Source organism: Lithobates pipiens, unplaced genomic scaffold (genome assembly GCF_037356315.1).
Source record: "Lithobates pipiens isolate NorthernLeopardFrog02 unplaced genomic scaffold, aLitPip1_a1.2 Scaffold_25, whole genome shotgun sequence".
NCBI classification, from domain to species: Eukaryota; Metazoa; Chordata; class Amphibia; order Anura; family Ranidae; genus Lithobates; species Lithobates pipiens.
Window position 1 is genome coordinate 221,594,660 of NW_027507787.1, and position 20,711 is coordinate 221,615,370.

General features: G+C 43.9%; 1 protein-coding gene across 1 annotated transcript in view; it reads left to right on the plus strand.

The window, feature by feature from the left end:
* Window positions 1–20,711, plus strand: part of CPXM2 (carboxypeptidase X, M14 family member 2) — a 249,462-nt gene that overhangs the window by 61,862 nt on the left and 166,889 nt on the right. The window contains exon 3 of the mRNA XM_077455573.1: window positions 13,505–13,603. Coding sequence (XP_077311699.1) covers window positions 13,505–13,603 — 99 coding nt within the window. The remainder of the gene's footprint in view (window positions 1–13,504; window positions 13,604–20,711) is intronic.

Sequence of the window (20,711 nt, forward strand, 5' to 3'; positions counted from 1 at the left end):
CCAGTGTAGGATCAAACAAAACACCCTTTGAAAAAGTGCTGTAAAGTACAGAAGATGCCACCACCAATATTATCTCTGGCCACTTACCAGAACCCTAAGTCCCTATTATATGGGACCAAAAAAGCGCCTAGATTAATCATCAGGATGGACACTTAGGATTGCAGACAAGAAATCTCTCTCCCCCAGCAACGTGATGTTACACTGTGATGCGCAAATCCATATAGTAAAAAAGAGATGCTCGCATAGCGTAAAAACCTTTATCATTTATTTATATAGTGCATAGATGTAAACTCACATTATTCCCGGATACAAGAAAAGCCATAAAAACATACGAGCCGGCCGGCTCTCGACTACCGCCCGTTAGTTCCGGGACTGCTGTAGAACGCGGTGACGTCAGCACGCCATTCCTCCATACGCGTTTCGTCACTCCAAAGACGTGGTCATGGTCACTAGTAATGGCAGCAATCAGCGACTCATAGCGGGACTGCGATATTGCGGTGGACAAATCACACACTAAGTGACACTTTTGACACTTTGTGGGAACCAGTGACACTAATACAGTGATCAGTGCTAAAAATATGTACTGTCACTGTACTAATGACACTGGCTGGGAAGGGGATAAAATCTAGGGCAATCAATGGGTTAAATGTGTGCCTAACAAGTGTTTTCTCACTGTGGGGGAGGTGCTTTTTCTAAGGGAAGACATAGATCCCTGTACCTGCTTTGCAGGAACACAGAATCAATGTCTTCCACACTGACAGAATGGCGAACTGCCTTGTTTAGATAGACAGATCACTAGGCGAGTGCGCTGGATCCGCTGATTGGCTCTGACACCCAGAAATGCAGTATCACCTATATAAGTGATCCTGCACAGCGCGACCGCCCTGTAGCAGTAAATCTGCTATCAGGTGATCGGAAACTGGTTAACTGGCATGATAACTCACAGGCAGGGGGCGCTCTACCATGGCTCTGGCTGGCTCTGTCACAGTGTGTCACATAACATGGCTGCTGGGTGCTGATTTTGTGAACTTCTGACCAATAAGTGCTGCTGCCTGTGAGTTCTGATACCGTCCATTATGCCAGAGAGACAGACACAGTGCAATGTAGTCTATTCACAGACACCCCCCAAAGCACACCTGTGTTGAAGCCTTGAAGGCACTGGCAGCCCCACGATTGGATCCCCTCCCCCTCTATTCCTGCTGCTGGACATCATCAGCTGAGCTCAGCTGCCTCTCTCTGCCCATCACCTCCGCCGGCCTCACAGCCTCTCAGGTCTCACTCTCCGGGCCCCCGGCTACTACTGGGTGGGCAGCGGAGGAAAATGACTCTGCCGGGGAAGGCAAGGAGATAAGCAGGCAGGTGGCTCGCCGGGATTTGAGCCAAGGAAGAAGAACATGTGAGCGGAGCTGGATGGGCATGTGCCGGAAACTGAAGAAATAGTCCATCTGCTCCGACCAGCACATCATCATCAGAAAGGGACAAAGATAATGGAAAAAATGCACCCCCTAAGCTAGTAGGAGCGGGGGTGTGGATTCAGATTTTTTTTCCTAATTCTGCACTGTCTTTGAAAATTGCCCCAGCACCTGTTGAAGTCAAATCTGGGGACAAAACCGGGGACAGACTTGGTCCAGGGACAGTGTCCTCAATCCGGGGACTGTCCCCTGAAACCGGGGGCATCTGGTCACCCTAGCTTAGGTGTCATAGAAGAGATGCCTAACACAGGCATCCAGCACAGAGTAAACAGATCAATGGGCTGCACTAAAGGAATTGGCACAAAGGCAAGTGAATATATATATATATATATATATATATATATATATATATATATTTATTAAAGATAAAGGCACACGTGCAAACCAAACACATCATACCATAAGCAAGCAATAATGCAATAAATACACAGCAACCCCAAATACCTAATCTAACTAACTATATATACATACACACATATATATATATATATATATATATATACATATATATATATATATATATACATATATATATATATATATACATATATATATATATATATATATATATATATATATATATATATATAAGGGAACACATATACAACAACAAGGCAAGGACAAGAGACAGGGCAGCAAGCGGATCAGGAACGGGTTTCAGGCAACGGATCAGGGACAGGGACCGTCCACCTGCTGGGAGACACCCACTGGTGGCCACCAGAACTGCACCCTTTGATGCTGAAAGAAATAGGGACACTAGCAGGTGATCCAAGCAATAGCACTGATCCTGACATTAGGTCGGACTCACCCACCAACTGGGCGTGGGTCCCTCCACACCCAACAACACAGTGCAGGCCAACCTTACCTGCCAGCACAGTGTGAACCCACTGCACTCACCAGCACAGTGCGGTCTATGTTTGCTGCCATTTCTAATTGAGGCATACATAGAGAGGCAGCACTATTATCACTAAAGCAGCCTGAAAATGGCAGATGAAAAACTGTACTAAGCTGACAGCTTCTGTCATTGAAGTTTAACTTTCTGGACAGTTAATACTCCATCCATTCCCAGGGTACAATCCCAGCCAAAAACTACTGAGCTTCAGCCTAGCCAGCCAATATAATCCGCTTTTGGAGAAACCACCTGACCTTAATATAATAGAACACAGATGAGCAAGAAAAATAATGCTTATATAACTCTACATTATCAGCATTTTCACGGAGAAACTATAAATCACTTTTCTCTCTTATAATACCGAGTCGTGGTGACACTCTTGAACCTTTCTTGCATATGGACTGCATTGTAGATTAGCTACGGAATGCAAGCAAAGTGTTTTGTTCTGGGAATGTTAACCTTTTACCACCCGTGTAACACATATGTACGGCAGTAGAAGGGCGGGCTTTAACGCCACACTCCGCACATATGCATCACCGGGCGGCCGATGATTCTGTGCTAAGAGCATGCTCACTGCATGCTCCCAGCACAGAGACCGAGCTGTCAAAGACAGTTCTCAGTCCCCAGTAATGATCAGTAGCTGGAGGGACTGCCTCCCGATCATGTCACCACTGAGACAACCAATCACACTGGTCACACGGTTGTCTCTCCTTCCTGTCTCTGGGCATTCATAACCTTTTAATGGAATGCCAGAGCAGCTGGCAGGGGGTTAAAATTTCATACCTCCATTTGAACTTGCAAAAATCACCAACATTCGAACTTGCAAAAAGGCACAATCTTTAAAGTGGCAAAATGTGGCTTGCATAGCACACTGTGATGAAGTGGGTGTGGTCAGCAAAATGGGTGTTTGACAGACACAACCAGGACAGGGGCATTTGGAGGGGACTGCAGGGTAGGCTCTTGCCTACTTACTATGGACCATGGCTTTTTTTTTGGGGGGGGGCTCTATTCTTGAGAGGTGTGTGCCTGGGGGACCCTTGGAGTGGTCTTACTTTGGATTCGGGTCCATGTCTCCATGAAATACACAGACTCTGGGAAGCTAGGACCTGGATACAGATTTGGGTCCTTTTGTGCCAAAACCAGCAATGACTGCTTTAGACTGTGAGACTCAGAGCAGATGTTAATACAATCAGCTCCAAACAACCTGATGCTGTGGTCTTCAGCTATAATCTGTTTACTAAAGTGTCTTTCTCCCAGGGGCGGACTGACCATTCGGGCCCCATGCCACTAAGGCGCCCCATCAGGGTTGCCAGCCTCAATAAAACTAGGGACAGTATGTAAAAATCTGTGTTTTTTTTTTTTTTTAAATTCCAAGATTATAGCTGCCCCGCCTCTCCAGTACCTTTTCAGTGTATTTATGTGTTGTCTGTGTGTGTATACTGTATGTGTGTGTATACTGAGTGGCCCCATAATCTATTGCCTGGGGGGCTCCATAATCTCCTATTGCCCAGGGGCCCCATAATCTCCTATTGCCCGGGGGCCCCATAATCTCCTATTGCCCGGGGGCCCCATGAGTTGTCAGTCCGCCCCCGCTTTCTCCCATTGTGTAGCCAAGTCCCGGGTCTCTCCAGGCCTAATGGTGACCTCCAGAATTAGGGAAAGCTGCCATCTTTCTGTGTAGAGTGGGTTACAAGGCATGGTGGGTGCAATGTAAGGTAGATTAATGGGTGCCAGACACACTTCTTAAATGCAAAGAGATTTATTTTCTCTTAAACAGAACTGTGGGAGAGAGGGTTTGGGGCCAGAACACCCTTTAGTAATTGCAATGTTAATTATCAGACTCTGAGACTTCTATAGGTAGACAGCCATGCAGGCAAAGGCACCCAGCCGGACACCACATCTGCATGTGTAGACGCATTGTCTCCTATGGCAACAATCTTGAACATTTTCTAACAAAAAGTTGCAATGAACTCTTTCACTTCCTCCACAATCTCCCGTTTAGATCTTCACTCAACTGAGCTCCCAGTCTATCACCTAGACCGGCTGATCCACTGTCACTGGATCTCCTGAGCTCTTCCAATCTTCTCATTGAGTATATTCCTTAAGAGTCACCCCCGCGTCCCTGCTGGGTCCCTGGCTTGGCACTCACAGATGCTCCTCAAGCATCACCCCACTGGCCTGCTCGGTCTGCTCCTTATTTTTATTAAAAATAGAAAAAGGAGACACGGTGCAGCCCTATATACCATAATCTTGTAAAAACTGCTTTATTTAAAAATTGCAAAGTGCACACTTACATAGATAAAATCATTCCAACATGCAATGTAATACACATTCCACGGGCAAACAGTTTGGTCTTCCTGGCTGTCGGCTAGCGTACTTAATGAAGTCACTACTGTAGGCCCTCCCTACGCATTTCGTCACAGATGACGTCGTCAGGGGACAGGCTGAGGTACACACTGCATTATTGCACAGATCTGTAAGAAATATACAAAGCACACCAAGATTCAACTAAGAATACACATGCCTCATGTGCTAAGACCATATTTTCTTGTCCTGGAGTTCAGCTGTAACATATCAAAAGAAGGCAAATAAGAGATGGTCATTGATAGGGTTTATATACAGTAAATGTTAAGCTTATTTTAATACTTTTATTAAGTTTGACTAATTTAATTAGACAGTAATATAAACACTATATTGCCTAAAGTATTGGGACGCCTACCTTTACATGCACATGAACTTTATTGGCATCCCAGTCTTAGTCCGTAGGGTTCCATATTGAGTTGACCCACGCTTTGCAGCTATAACAGCATCAACTCTTCTGTGAAGGCTTTTCGCAAGGTTTAGGAGTGTGTCTTTGGGAATGTTTGACCATTCTTCCAGAAGCGCATTTGTGAGGTGAGGCACTGATGTTGGACGTAAAGGCCTGTCTTACAGTCTCTGCTCTAATTCATCCCAAAAGAGGTCAGGACTCTGTGCAGGCCAGTCAAGTTCCTCCACCCCAAACGCGCTCATCCATGTCTTTATAGACCTTGCTTTGTGCACTGGTATGCAGTCAAGTTAAAACAGGAAGGGGGTCATCCCAAAACTGTTCCTACCAAGTTGGGATCATGAAATTGTCCAAAATGTCATGGTACGCTGACGCCTTAAGTATTTCCTTCACTGGAACAAAAGGACCAAGCCCAACCCCTGAAAAAACAACCCCACACCATCTGAAGGCCACACGAAATTTGGAGGTCTGTAGCTATTGACTCTGTAGACAGTCGTGCGACTTCTGCACACTATGAGCCTCAGCATGCGCTGACCCCGCTCTGTCATTTTACGTGGCATCCACTTCGTGGCTGAGTTGCTGTTCCCAGTTGCTTCCACTTTGTTATAATACCACAAAAGTTGACCGTGGAATATTTAGAAGCAAGGAAATTTCACAGATGGACTTATTGCACAGGTGGCAACCTATCACGGTACGAAGCTTGTATTGACTGAGCTCCTGAGAGCAACCCATTCTTTCACAAATGTTTGTAGAAGCCGTCTGCATGCCTAGGTGCTTGATTTTATACTTTTTGGAATTTGGAATGAAACTGAAAACCGTACTTTTTGTACAAGCTTTTGAAGTAACCTAATTTTTAATTGGGGTGTGATGGACAGACTCCCTGGCTTTTTGTTCTGTATCTCGCTATGCTGGTTTGTTGGTTTTCTTAAGGTCTTTTAATGTCAACGTTCTTTTGTTTTCATGCATCAAGGCCTTCGGGTAAGACTGTGTATGTTAAGCATTTTAATAAATAAATAAATAAATACACCTGTGGCCATGGAGGTGATTGGAACACCTGAATCCAAGGATCTGAAGGGGTGTCCCAATACTTTTGTCAATATAGTGTATTCTTCCACACAGGGGCGTAACTATAGGGGGTGCAGCAGTCGCGACCGCAACTGGTCACTGTGATGCAGGGGGCCCATGCAGCCCCCTCTACATATGGCCAGCAGCATAGGCAGCTAGGGGTACCAGTGCACCATGCACACGGGTGGCTGAAGGTGGAGGGTGACTAGCAGAACTCCATGCTCGACTATCACACTGGCTGCTCTTTAGTTGTGAATTCCCCACATGACCTGTGTCCTCGGCCGGCTCCTCAGAGTACCCCTCTCCTGCTCTATGCATTGCCGCTCAGTCCGATGTCTGTTCTCCCCAGCCAGAGTCCCCCCCCTGAGTCCCGCCCACACTGCACTGCAAACTTTAAGCACACAGATGCAGTGCAGCCCTATGATAGCCGGCTCCCCGGAGGACACTGCAGGCTTGTCTGCCAGCCCCCCTCCTCCCCCGTCATACACAGATGATGAAAGGTCTTTCTGGGAGATATACTGATCACCCGTCCAGCACACTGGATGGAGCCCAGGCCAACATGGATGAGTGCGCGGCCTGCAGCTTGGTCATGGTGAGTGAGAGGACCCCATCCCCCACACACCATTACTTACCCCCTCCATCTCCCCCTGGGGACAGGGACCCCTTCTGGGGGCAGTAAATTCATCTGCCCTGGAGAAAAGGACCTCATCTCTTCTGGGGACAGGTACCCCATCCTGCCTAGGGACAGTCCCCCAAAGGGGCACCTAAAAATAAAAAAAAAATAATAAAAAAAACTACTGATACCAGTGGTGGAACTACAGGGCTCACAAAGGTCATACCTGTGACCACACCCTGGAGTTCCACCGCCAGACTCGGAGGGAAGGGCCCTGGCTGGGGTTCAGGGGGGCCCTTCATGGTTTCTTGCATCGGGGCCCTGAAGGTTCTAGTTACGCCACTGCTTCCACGCGATATCTATCGTATCTATCCTATCTATCTATCTATCTATCTATCTATCTATCTATATCTATATCTATCTATCTATCAATATCTATCGTATCTATCTATATCTATCTATGTATATCTATATCTATCTATCTATCTATCTATCTATGTATATCTATATCTATCTATCTATCTATCTATATCTATCTCTATCTATCGATCTATATCTATCGTATCTATCCATCTATATCTATCTATATATCTATCTATCGTTCGTATCTATCTATCTATCTATCTATCTATCTATCTATCTATCTATCTATCGTTCGTATCTATCTATCTATCTATATCTATCATATCTATCTATATCAATCGATCTATATCTATCTTATCTATCCATCTATATCTATCTATCTATATATCTATCTATCGTTCGTATCTATCTATCTATCTATCTATCTATCTATCTATCTATCTATCTATCTATCATTTATCTATCTATCTTTTTTGATTCATCACCAGGTTGTCTATATTTTTGTCCATCAATTCATCCATCCTTTTTTTTATAAACCATACTAACTTATGGCTCCTAATTTATCTTGAAGGATCTGTTATTCTGGTGCTGTCCATGTTTTTATTTAAAGCAAAGTGTCTTAAACAAAGAAGTTCCAATATCTAAATGTGTTTCTTTGATAGTTATACATTCCATCATAAATTGCTTTGACATTGAGATTAATCTATTTCACATTGAGTTATTTTATCCAATATTTCTGTCCTGACATGTTAATGTTAGTTTCCTATTCAACTATCCAACCATCCATCCATCCATCCATCAATCCCTCCATGCCGCCATCCTTTGATGTCACACTTGAGAAGTCTCTACTATTCAGCTATACGCAGAAGACAGTAACTTCACAATTCCATAGAGCTCGCAGCTATATGTGTCTCATAAAGAAGTAATTATTGGTGACAAAGCATGTGACGGAGAAAAATGGAGGTCTCCAGGCGTGTATAATATTTAACACACAAAGCAGGAGTGTGACTGACAAATCTGGTACCAATGTGTCAGCCCAGCGTGATAGAGAATGTAAAATTATATCTACAAGGAATTTGGTAATAAAGCTTTTTCCCAGAATAATGACAGCTCTATGGCGACTGCCAACATTTCAATACGTTTTCCAGGCGCTCTGTGCTACTGAGCAGGTGCCCTGCATGTAATGTACACTGACTCGGGCAAGGGTGCTATTATACAGTTAGAAGATAAACAGACATAAAAGAGGAATGTGGAGCAACAAATGTATCATCTGTGATTTTGGATTCGAAAGGTGTGCAGGTCTGGGCTGGTGATTCTGGCATTTGCCAAAAGGGCTGGCGTGTCATTGAAAGCTGCTATGAACTAACATGGGCTGCTCAGTCTTGGGAAACACTCATTTACTATAGCATGTGTAGCAGCGGGCTCCTGAAGAGTACATGCTATATTTTTCAAAATTTAACTTTACCCAAACTACAGTTTGGTTTGGGTCTATTTGCCTAAATTTGACTTCTGTGTCAGTCTGACTGGGCTGTGAGATGTTCAGCCTGGCCACGGGGGGGCACTGTCTCTGGTGGCAGGCGTGGAACTATGGTCTGGTTAGGTGTCTAATTTACTCTCTCTCTCAGAGTCAGGTCAGTGGGAGTGGCCCTCTCGCTGTGCCCTCTGGGAGAGGGTATTTAAGATGTGGACGTCACGTGGTTCAGGGTTCCGGTCCAGTATGCTGTGCTCATTACATGGTCCTGGTCCTCGTGACCAGCCCCCAGGAAGGCTATGGCCTGGGGTGCGGATCCACCCGAATTTAATGCCTCAGGGCTGGCTAGCCCAAGGCAAGGGAACTAAGGAAGGATTCTAAGGTGGATGGGTGCTGTCTCCGCTACGGGAGAGACCAGTGTACTTCGAGCATTCCAGGGGAGGACTCTTTAGAACAGTGATGGTGAACCTTGGCACCCCAGATGTTTTTGAACTACATTTCTCATGATGCTCAACTACACTTCAGAGTGTATGAGCATCTTGGGAAATGTAGTTCCAAAACATCTGGGGTACCAAGGTTTGCCGTCACTGCTTTAGAAGAACACCACGCACGGGTTGGTTTTATTAACAAGAGCCTGGAAGGGCTGAAGTAACTGAGAGAATCCGGTCTTGTGGATATTGCCAAGCAGGCTGAAAGATCCAGGTATCCTACAAGTGGTTCTACAGCTTAGTTTCCTACATGTTCTGTGACAACGTCGGTAACAAAGACTTTGTTCCTGAGTAAACACCTGGTTGGCTGCTAGGCCTTGTGAGAGAGGGACTGTCCAATCTGGGTGTTCATCCAGTTGCTAATGGCTATTCTCTGGATACAGTCAAAGTAAGCAACCCTCTTTAACGTTTTTGACTTTGACATTGAGAGTACCTGAATTCCTTTCCTACCCTCTGATCCCAAGTTGAAAGACTGTTCAATGGTTTGAGTTTTTGCAAATAAAATCCATTCAACTGGATCTATTGTCAGTCTCAAGTTACTGGGCCATCTACCACGGGACACCCCCTAGACGTGAAACAAGGAGAACGAAAGGTAACGGTAAGCCCAAAAATAACCAGCAGCTCCTTCGGGGGTTAGTGCTACACTTGTAAATATCCTTAGAGTAAAGGTCCGTACACACGATCGGACTTTCCGACAGGAAATGTTTGATGACAGTCTGTTGACAGACAATCCAACCGTGTGTACGCTCCATCGGACAATTGTTGTCGGACTATCTGCTAACAAATGTTGGATGGCAGGTTTTCACATTTTCCGCCAACAAATGTCTGTTGTCGGACTTTCCGATCGTGTGTACACAAGTCCGTCGGACAAAAGTCCAAAGTACAAACACGATTGCTCAGAAGCAGAAGTGGTCGGTCTTGTAAACTAGCTTTCGTAATGGAGAATTAACATTCGTGGCAAATTCTGAAATCTGGAAATGCAGCGCACAATTCTCTTCTTCTTTAATGGGATAATAATAAAGCTGCTTTGCTGGTGATACTGATGGAGTTATTGCAAATGAATTTTCAAAGGCTTTTTTTTCCTAGTGATTTCAAGAATAATATTATTATGTTTTTTTATTTCGGAAAGTTACCACAACACCATTATCCCGTAGTTTATAAGATCAAAGATACAACTATGTTGGTGTCCCTTGTCAATTTTACATTGTATTTTTTTTAAATGTAACTGCCTACTCCCAAACTGTCATTTGAAGTAAAACACATAGCCAAGTATTATTCTCCACAATTTTTTTAATGTGCATTAAAAAAAAAAAAAAAAAAATTAGACATGCTATCTGCCAATAGAACGTAACCAAAAAGTGCATTCTATGCATCCAAAAATATAGAAAATATAACAAATCAAATCATTATTCAAGCAAAAAAATAATGTCAAAGCAATAACTCCAAGGACAATAATAAATAACACGTTATCTCCTCCGATTCCGCAACATGGCTGGTTGAAGAACGGCCGTTCAGAAACAAACTGAAAAGCAGGAAATGGAAAGCAGGAAATGGGAAACACGAAATGAAAAGTGGGAATCAACACTCACCAAAATTCTACTAACACGAAATTAGCAGAAGGAGCCCAAAGGGTGGCGCTAAAGAGCTGAAAAACCATGTAGTACGTCTAGTATGTCACTACATTTGTAATTGTTGGCCAACGATTGTGTGGCCGTGTGTATACAAGACAAGTTTGGGCCAACGCCCTTCCTACAAAATTCCATGGCTTTCTTGCCAGAAAGTCCGATCGTGTGTACGGGGCATTACACTTGCACAAAAACATTTAAGAGCACTGTAAGCTAACCAGGATTGAATTTGAATATGATTGTCATCCTATTTGCATATAAATAGTCTGATAGGCTGATTTGCATACAAATGAGCTGTAGTAGCTCTTTCATAAGCAAGTCCTTTGGCTCAGTCATATACAGTTTGGTGGAAGGCTACTTCTTGGCCACAGTCAGACCCATAGCTGAGGGGAAGACTTTTCTCCGCCACTGTATGTCAGGTCTCCAGCATCTGGTGAGTTTTTAAGGGGAAGGGATCACTACTGGTGGGGGGAAGAGGGTCTGTACTGGATGAGGGGAGGGCTGTACAGTAGGGTGGACTGAGGCCTGTACTGAGGGGTTCTGTATTAAGAAGGGGATATGAGGGGGGTCTGTCCTGAGTGGGGTTTAGGGCTTTGGAGGAGGGGGGGAATCTTTACTTGGAGTTTATATGGGGCTGTTGGGGGAGATCTGTACTGTGGGGGTACTTTGTACTGGAAAAAGAAGATAATTTTTGGTTGTACTCTGTACATACATCAGCCTGTGTGTTATGTACGTCTGACCCCTGCATTTTCTGCTTTACATATTTTTGGTCTCTGTATCACCCGCACTCTGTGTTAGGCACTCCTAATAACTGCACTCTGTATGTTATGCGCTCCAGACCACTGCACTCTGTGTAATATGCATTCATGAGCCCTGCAGCCTGTGAGTTATGCACTTCTGAACCCTGCATATTATGCAATAACCACTCCTGATCTCTACACTTTGTGCATTACGCATTGCTGAACTCTGCACTCTGTGCATCACATACTCCTAATCCCTGTACTCTGTGTTACACGCTCCTGACCTCTGCACTCTGTGTTACACACTCCCAATAACTGCACTCTGTGCGTTATGCACTCCAGACCACTGCACTCTGTGTGATATGTATTCATGAGCCCTACAGTCTGTGTGTTATGCACTCCTGAACCCTGCAGATTATGCAATAACCACTCCTGATCTCTACACTCATCCCTACACTCATTACGCATTCCTGATCGCAGCACTCTGTGTATCACACACTCCTAATCTCTGCAGCCTGTGTGTCATGCACTCCTGACCCCTGCACTCTGTATTGCACACTTTTGATCCCTGCTCTGTGTGCATTGCATTGATGACCTCTGCACTCTGTGCATCACACACTCCTTATCTCTGCACTCTGTGTGTCAGGCACTCTTGATCCCTACACTCCTGTCAGATATTATTTATATGCATTTTTAGAAATATTGATTTCATTTTTTTAGCGCTGCACTATTTTTTATTTTATGTCTGTTCAAGGAGTGCAATATATTGACCTTGAGTGTTCAGCTGCTTATGATAGGTGTATTAGATTTGTGTTTGCGCTGACTGAACTCATCTGCTTAGTTTCATTATACATGCCTGATGCCTGCACTCTGTGATGCACACTCCTGAGCCATGCAATCTGTGGGTTATACGGTCCAGACCCTTGCACTCTGTTAATAAATTCTGTGCCCTGTACTTTGCGCATTACACACTCCTAAGACCTGCACCCTGTGCAATATGTTCTTCTGAACCATGAAAGACAAGATAGACACTGTGTTGTACATTTCATACACCTGACCACTGCACTTCGAGTACAGAATATACTGTTGTGTGCAGAAAAGCATTTGTAATAGTAGTTTCATGAAAATTCATGAATAGAAATGCAGGTGAAACATGAGCTGTGAAGTGATTCCAAGGCTAAGCAACTTTATACGCATATGCACTTCATGTAAAAATACATATACCCATGCATACAAACATGACAATTTGAGAAAAATATGACCTATTTTGAGAAAATGTGCTCCAGATCAGTGTTTCTCAACCTTTTTACAGTCAAGGCACCCTTTAAAAATTATGGACAGTCTTGAGGCACCCCAATCTAAAATGTAGAAACTATTCTAATGGCTTTACGTAGGTACAGGTAGTAGGACACCCAACGTTAGATGTGGTTAAAGCCCCATACACACTATCAGATTTTCTGCTGATTTTTTGCTTCAGATTTACCAAAACCATATAAAATGAGGTCAAACCTTAGGCGTTTTAATGTGTATTCAATCAGGCAGGCCCTTGCACTACATGGTTTTGGTAAATCTGAAGACAAAAATCAGCAGAAAAGTGTGTATGGGGCTTTATTCTTCCAAAGCAAATACACTTTTGCACACTGGTACTGACTAGTATTCCAATGTTTCTCTTCTCCCCCAGGTTGTAATGAGGCACCATGTGGCTTTGTGTAACTAAATGGCAGGCTTCATCCACACGCTGGCTTGTATACAATTTTTGGGCAATTTTTAGGCATTTTGCCCTGTATAAACCTCAAGGCACCCCAGGGGTGCCTGGGCCCCCTGGTTGAGAAAGGCTGCTCCAGGTGACTATAGTACATATATTTATGTTACGACGTGGACTGCAATACACAGATTTGATCCTACACTGTAGATGCGCCCTGTTTGTGACCTCTCCCAGCCTTTTGTAATAAAATATGATCAACTTGACGTGGTAATAATATAACTGTCTCTTTGTTCTGCCCTTCAGCCAAAAACAGTAGCAAGAAGACGGAGAAAAACAAGAAAGTCCCGGAGAAGTTTGTTTATGGACTGAATGAGGAGAAGACAGTGCAAGATGTCAGAGAAAGTGCGTGAGAATGTTTTTCTGTTTCCTAACTCCACTGTGTGTGATATGTGTTATCTATGTAGCTTATGTATCTATGTATTAGAGGTGCAGAGAAGGGAAATATCTTGCAGACGTTGCCATCCTCCATAAATTCTGCCTTTGGGATTAATTCTGCCTATTTGAAGATTATTGGGTATTTTGTAAATCAAACCTTGCCTCCGGGGTACCATTAAAGTGTATCTATGGTCAAACTCCAAATTCATATATTCATTTCTACATTGAATTTCAATTATTTCTACCCAAGTTATTAACCACTTCAATACAAGGCAGTTATACACTTTCCTGCTAAGGCAACTTTCAGCTTTCAGCGCTCTCACATTTTGGATGACAATTTCGCGGTCTTGCGACGCTCTACCCATACACAATTTTTATAATTTTTTCCCACAAATGGAGGTTTTGTTTGGTCGTATTTGATGCAGCACTGATAGGCCGCCCTGATAAGCAGCACTGACGGGCACTGATAGGTGGCACTGATGAGCACAGATAAGCGGTTCTGATGGGCACTTATAGGCGGCTCTGATGGGCACGCATAGGTGGCTCTGATGGGCAATGATAGGCAGTGCTCTGGCATGCGCAGTACACCGCGGACACTATCCAATGGGTGACTCTATATGATAGGACACCGGCACTGATGGGCAATCATAGGTGGCACTGATGGGCACTCAAAGGTGGCACTGGAGGGCACGTATAGGCAGCACTGATGGGTTGCACTGATAGATGGCACTGATAGGCAGCACTGGTCAGAGGCACTGTCAGGCTTTACTGATGGGCACAGAGTGCCATCCCTAATGGGCAATGATTGCCATCCCTGGTGGGCTCTAGTGGGCTTAACTATTGGTCATGGGTGGGCATTCCTGATGACCATGGGTGGGCATCCTTGCTGGCCATGGGTGGGAATCCTTGGTGGCCATGGGTGGGCACTTGCTGGCCATGGGTGGGCATACTCGAGGGGGCTGCACTAATTAATCAGTGCAGACCCCCCCCCCGTCAGGAGAGCAGCCGATCGGCTCTTCTCGTGTCTGTCAGCAGGAGTAGAGGAAAAGCTGATGCACAGCTTTTCCTGTTTACACTGATCAACTGTGATTAGACACAGCTGATGACATGGTAAAGACCCACCGTCAGAGGCTCTTTCCCTAGATTGGAGGTGCGGTGTGTCAGACTGACACACCACACCACCGATCGACATGGGTGCACGATTGTGGCTTATCCTGCTGGATGTCATATGATGCCCAGTCAGGATAACTGAACCATTTCCTGGCCGTCATTCTGCTATAGGCTGGGCGGGAAGTAGTTAAACTTGCTTTGTGCAGATCCCCACACATTTAGTTCCTGGAATTCTGTGACATATTCACTATGCCCTGTCGGTAGGCACTGCTGTGTGATACATCTCACAGAGCCTGCATTCTAAACTACAGAGGTGCTGAGAGTTGGAGTCTTGAAAGGTGGAGTCAGTACAGGAATCACTGCTTGCAGGTAGCAATGTACCATGGGATATGTAGTTCTTAGACGTTAAAAGTTAATGGCAGAAGAGAAGCTGCAAAGCACACAGAGAGTCCAGGAAGTTGTGGAACTTGTGGAACCAGAGATAGCCAGCAGACAGGCAGCACTTATATCATGAAAGTAGATTTTTCAAGTAAAATTATATTGGATTGTCAAAAATGACTTTTGTTTGTATTGTCACTGATGTCCTTTAGGCTGGGTTCACACTGCTGCGGGGGGAGATCCGGATGTGATTCGCACAGCAAATCACATCCGATCTCCGTAGCACTGCGAGTTCAGCCATACAGATAGTATGGCTGAACTCGCAGCTGTCCCGCAGCAAACTCGCACAGGACCCTTTTTTGGGTCCGCAACGGAATCGGATCGCATGGGGGTTCACACCATGCGATCCGATTCCTGTGCGAGTCGGCAGATCGCACTGCGATATGCCGACGGATCTGGGGGTGTCATTAACATAACATTGACACCCCCAGCCGTCCGCATAGGGCAGTGTGAACTGCCGGCGGGAGGTATGCGATGCGGGAAAACGCCGCGGATTCGCGGCGTTCCCGCATCGCAATAGTGTGAACCTAGCCTTAAAGCTAAAATCCAAAAACAAAAGACTTTCATTTAAATATATTATTCAGTGGTCACACAAAATATAAATCCATTCTGAGTACACCAAATGCCTTTGGACATCCAGATATATCAATTATATCATTATAAAATCAGTGGTGGCATCATCACTGTGCTGTACATAGCTGTCACGTACCTGGTCGGAGGCCGAAGTGCTCAGAGGGCTCCCCCTGCAGTTAAGTGCAAAGCACCCCTGGAGGTGGTACAGGACGTGCATTGCCCAAATGAAGCACAGGTTGCCAGTAGTGTTCTGAAGAGCTGGGAATCTGATCACCAGATGGTAGCTGGAACAATCAGGATGCGCTGTAGGGCAGGGTCCCTCAGGAGTTCCAGGCATACTTGGCTGGAAGGGAGAAAAGGAAACAGTACCAGAATCCAGTTTATAAGTTTGTAAGAAATAATTGTAATAGATAATTGCATTCCAAGTTTGTGATGCTCCTGTAATTTGTAATTAAACTCACCTGTATCAATTAACAGGTGCTGACAATATATAAATAACACCGGCAACCAGTTAAAATAGCGAAAAATTGACTCAACCTTTCTGTTGTGTGTCTCTGTGTGCCACACGGAGCATGGAAAAGAGAAAGAGCAGCAAAGAATTGTCTGAGGATGTTTTGAAAAAAAGTTGTGGAAAAGCATGGACAATCTCAAGGTTACAAGTCCATCTCAGATCCTAATGTTCTTGTGTTCACTGTGCACAACTTAGTTTACAGCCCATGGCACTGTAGATATTCTCCCTGGACTTGGAGGAAAGAGAAAAATTCTTTAAAGATTGCAACAAAAGATTATTTGAATGGCGAATAAAGAACCTTAATCAACTTCTAGACAAAAACAAGCTGACCTTCAGGCACATGGTACAGCTACGTCGCCATCTGAATGAAAAGGAACGCTATGTTAGGAGACCCAGGTGGTGCTGACACAGAAACATAAAAAAGCCAGATTGGGGTTTGCTCAGAAAATACTTTTGGGAGAATGTGCTGTGGACAGATGAAACAAAATGATAGTTTTTTGGTAAAGCCTTCTATTGTTTTCAGAAATGAGGTCTTTAAAGAAAATAATAAAGTCCCTACAGTTACACATGGTGGAGGTTCACTGATGTTTTGGGGTTGCTTTGGTGCTTCAGGCCCTGTATGTCTTGACCGTGTGAATGGCATTATGAAATCTGAAGACTACCAAAGAATTTGGGGGTGCAATATAGGGCCCACTGTCAGAAAGTTGGGTCTCTGTAAGAGGTTGTGGGTCTTACAGCAGGACAATGACCCAAAGCACACGTCAAAAAGCACACAGAAATGGTTTAAGACAAAGCGCTGGAGAGTACTGAACTGGCCAACAATGAGTCCAGATCTAAATCCCATAGAGCACCTGTGAAGAGATCTTAGAAAAGCAGTTGGTAAAAGGAACCCTTCCAATCTGAGAGACCTGGAGCAGTTGGTGAAAAAACAGTGGTCCAAAATTCCAGTAGAGAGGTGTGATGCCGCTTACATGCGAGCGGAATGTCCGACAGAAAAAGTCGGACAGAAGCTTTTCATCGTATATTCCGATCGTGTGTATGCCTCATGTGACTTTTTTTCAAAAATTCTGACGGACCTAGAAATAGAACATGTTTTAAATATTTCCGACTGAACCAATTACTATCGGGAAAACCGCTCGTCTGTATGCTGTTCCGATGGACCAGAAACGATGCATGCTCTGAAGCAAGTATGAGATGGATGCTATTGGCTACTGGCTATTGAACTTCCTTTTTCTAGTCCTGTCATACGTGTTGTATGTCACCGCGTTCTTGACGATCGGACTTTGGTGCGATCGTGTGTACACAAGACAGTTTCAGCGGAACTCCATCAGAACTCAGTCGGAAAAACCTTCAGAGTTTGTGTACGCAGCATAAGAAACTCATTGATTGTTACAGGAAGCCATTGATTTCATTTATTTTTTCCCAAGAGGTGTGCTACCAAATATTAAATTGAGGGTGGCAATAATTTTTTTCAGTCCATTTTTGGAGTTTTGCACGGAATGTGTCTGATTTTGATATTTATTTCTCTACTTTTTATGTCATACCAATACAGACACAATAAATAAAAATGAGAATGCCTAAACCTTTGTATTTGCAAAAAATTTCTGGGCAAAATGGTGCATTATCTAACAGAAATGTAGGGGTGTCAACATTTTTGGCCATGACCGAAGGATCATGTACATTGCTTGCGGGTTCCTAGGAAATTTCTTCCAAAGAGTGAATCACTTCCACTTGATGAGGTATTGAATTTGCCTATCTCTTTTTCGGCAATCCAGAATAGCGTCCACTCAAAATTCAGTTTCACCTCCCACCGAGACTGGAGGTGGAGGCAACTCTTCTCCCCGGAAAATGGTCTAGGTACCGCCGGCTTGGGCAGAGAAACTTGGAACACCTGATAATTCTTATAGGAATTTGGTAGTGCAAGTTTGAATGCCATCGGAATAACTTCCCTCCTAATTTCATAAGCACCAATACATTTTGGCCTTAACTTCTGTGAAGGACAAGAAAGCTTGAGATTTACTGAAGAGAGCCATGCCTTACCTCCAACCTTAAAGACAGGATTTTCCTTGTACACATGACCGGACTTTCCGGCAGACTAGGTTCGACGGTCTTCCCGAGGGACTTTCAGCGGAGTTCCGATGGACCTTCCAAACGAACGGACTTTTGCACACATGAAGGGACTAAGTCCGTTCGTTTTGAACGTAATGGCGTACGACGGGACTAAAAAACGAAGTTCAATAGCCAGTAGCCAATAACTTCCCTTGCAGTGTATTTGATAGATTTGAAACATGTTCTATTTCTAGGTCCGTCTGATTTTTTAGCCCACACATGATCAGATTGTCCGATGAACTGATTCCGTCGGACCTAGTCTACCCGAAAGTCCGGTCGTGTGTACGCGGCATTAGAGTCCCCTAGAGCCTTCTGCATAGCCTCCTGGAGTAATTTTCTTGAAAAAAACATATTCTGACTGCAGGCACTATTGTGTTTGGTATAAAGGAGGGATGGAACCCATCATTTGCCCAGCAAGGGGACTGGTTGGTGGCAGCATGCACAGAATTGTTGTATGCAAACTCAGCAAAAGGGAGTAGGGACACCCAGTCATACTGAGAGAAGGTACAGAAACATTATAGGTATTGTTCTAAGGTTTGGTTTGTTCTTTTCATCTGGCTATTGCTCTGTGGATAAGAGCCGACATGTGGGGGAGGGACTCAGCAGGCCCCACCTACTGCAGAAGGATGCGGATACAACACAAGTCACCCTGCACAAGAAGAGAGAGCAGCAATGGCTGGTCTGTATTACAGGAAACTCGTGCATGGAGGCAAAGGGCAGGAGTTGCTGCAGGCTGAATTATTGCACAGGTCTGGGGAAAAAATACACAAACCTTTGAAGATTTATTTATTGAGCACCAACAATTCATGCAGCACTTTACATATATATATATATATATATATATATATATATATATATATATATATATATATATATATATATATATATATATATATATATATATATATATATATATATTGTACATTCACACCAGCCCCTGCCCTAAAAGAGTTTACAAACTATGGTCTCTTACTCACATTCATACACATGTAGGGCCAATTTAGACAGGAGACAACTAACCTGCAAGCATGTATTTGGAGCGTGGGAGGAGATCCACACAAGGAGAACATGCAAACACCATGTAGGTATAGTCATTGTTGGGATTTGAAGCAATGACCCTAGTGTTGCCAGGCAGAAGTGCAAACCACTAAGACAGTGGTCTCTAAACTGTGGCTTGGGGGTCATATACAGACCTTTGCTTGCTTTTATCCGGCCCTTGGGGAAATATTTCATCCTCTGACCTCTTCGCCAAGAAAGGGGCATAGTTCCTCCTAATGATACCAAAAATGGGGCACAATTCCCACCCAATGACACCAAAGATGGGGCACAATACCTCTCACTGACACCAAAGATGGGACATTGTCTACTCCCACTGATTTTCTACTTCCAATGGTCACAGTCTGGCCCCCCTAAAGTCTAAAGGAGAATAAACTGGCCCTTTTAGAAACTATGGGGACCCCTGCACTAAGCCACTGTTTAATGGACTTTGACTGGCTTGCTGCATAAAAAAAGATGTGCAGTTACAGTAATCTGATGGAAAAGACATTTTTCTATATGTTTCTCCATACAGTACTAATACTGCAGGTATCTAAGATGCTGGAAAGCAGATGAGAATATAAACGCTTCTCAACTATGAGATACTTCAAAGTTGTTATTCCCTTTCATGCTCTAGCTGGGTATATAAATTCCTTGGCAGAAGGGACAGCTAATGGACCTGTTCATTAATCTCCCATGAGATCTCTCTTTGCTTATCAAATCCTGACGCCTTTATAAATACTTATTCTGTTTCTGGCTGCCGAATGGACTCCAAGTTTACGCTAGGTTGCAGCTGAGATCAGCTCATGTGCAAATGGAAAATGCTACCCTTTCTTAAGAGACGTCGGCTGCCTTATACAACATGAATGAGCCTGACGGCGGATCTCTGTGCTAGGGCTTTCCAGCACTGCTAGGGGCTTTTCCTATTAAAATCGCGGCTTTCCGTTCATTATATGTGGCTTTATAATAAGCCAGAATGCTGCAGGAGGACAATGAATCTTTCATACCTGCTATGGAAAAATATATATTAATGCCATATTTTACACCCGCCACTGTAGGAAGTCTACCAGTACATCAAGCATCTGCTGTAATTTTGGGTTCCTATAGAGATTTTTTCTTAAATGGCAATGCTTAAGGGAAATATCTCTAAATATTTAATTGTTATACCCAATTATTATAGGCAATTTAATTTAAAAGGCTAGTTTTTCCTTTGCATTAAAAATAATGAGTACACATTTGTTTTAAATAAATTAAAATTAACAGCAATGTTGCTTTTATAATTGGGTGACTTGATCCCAT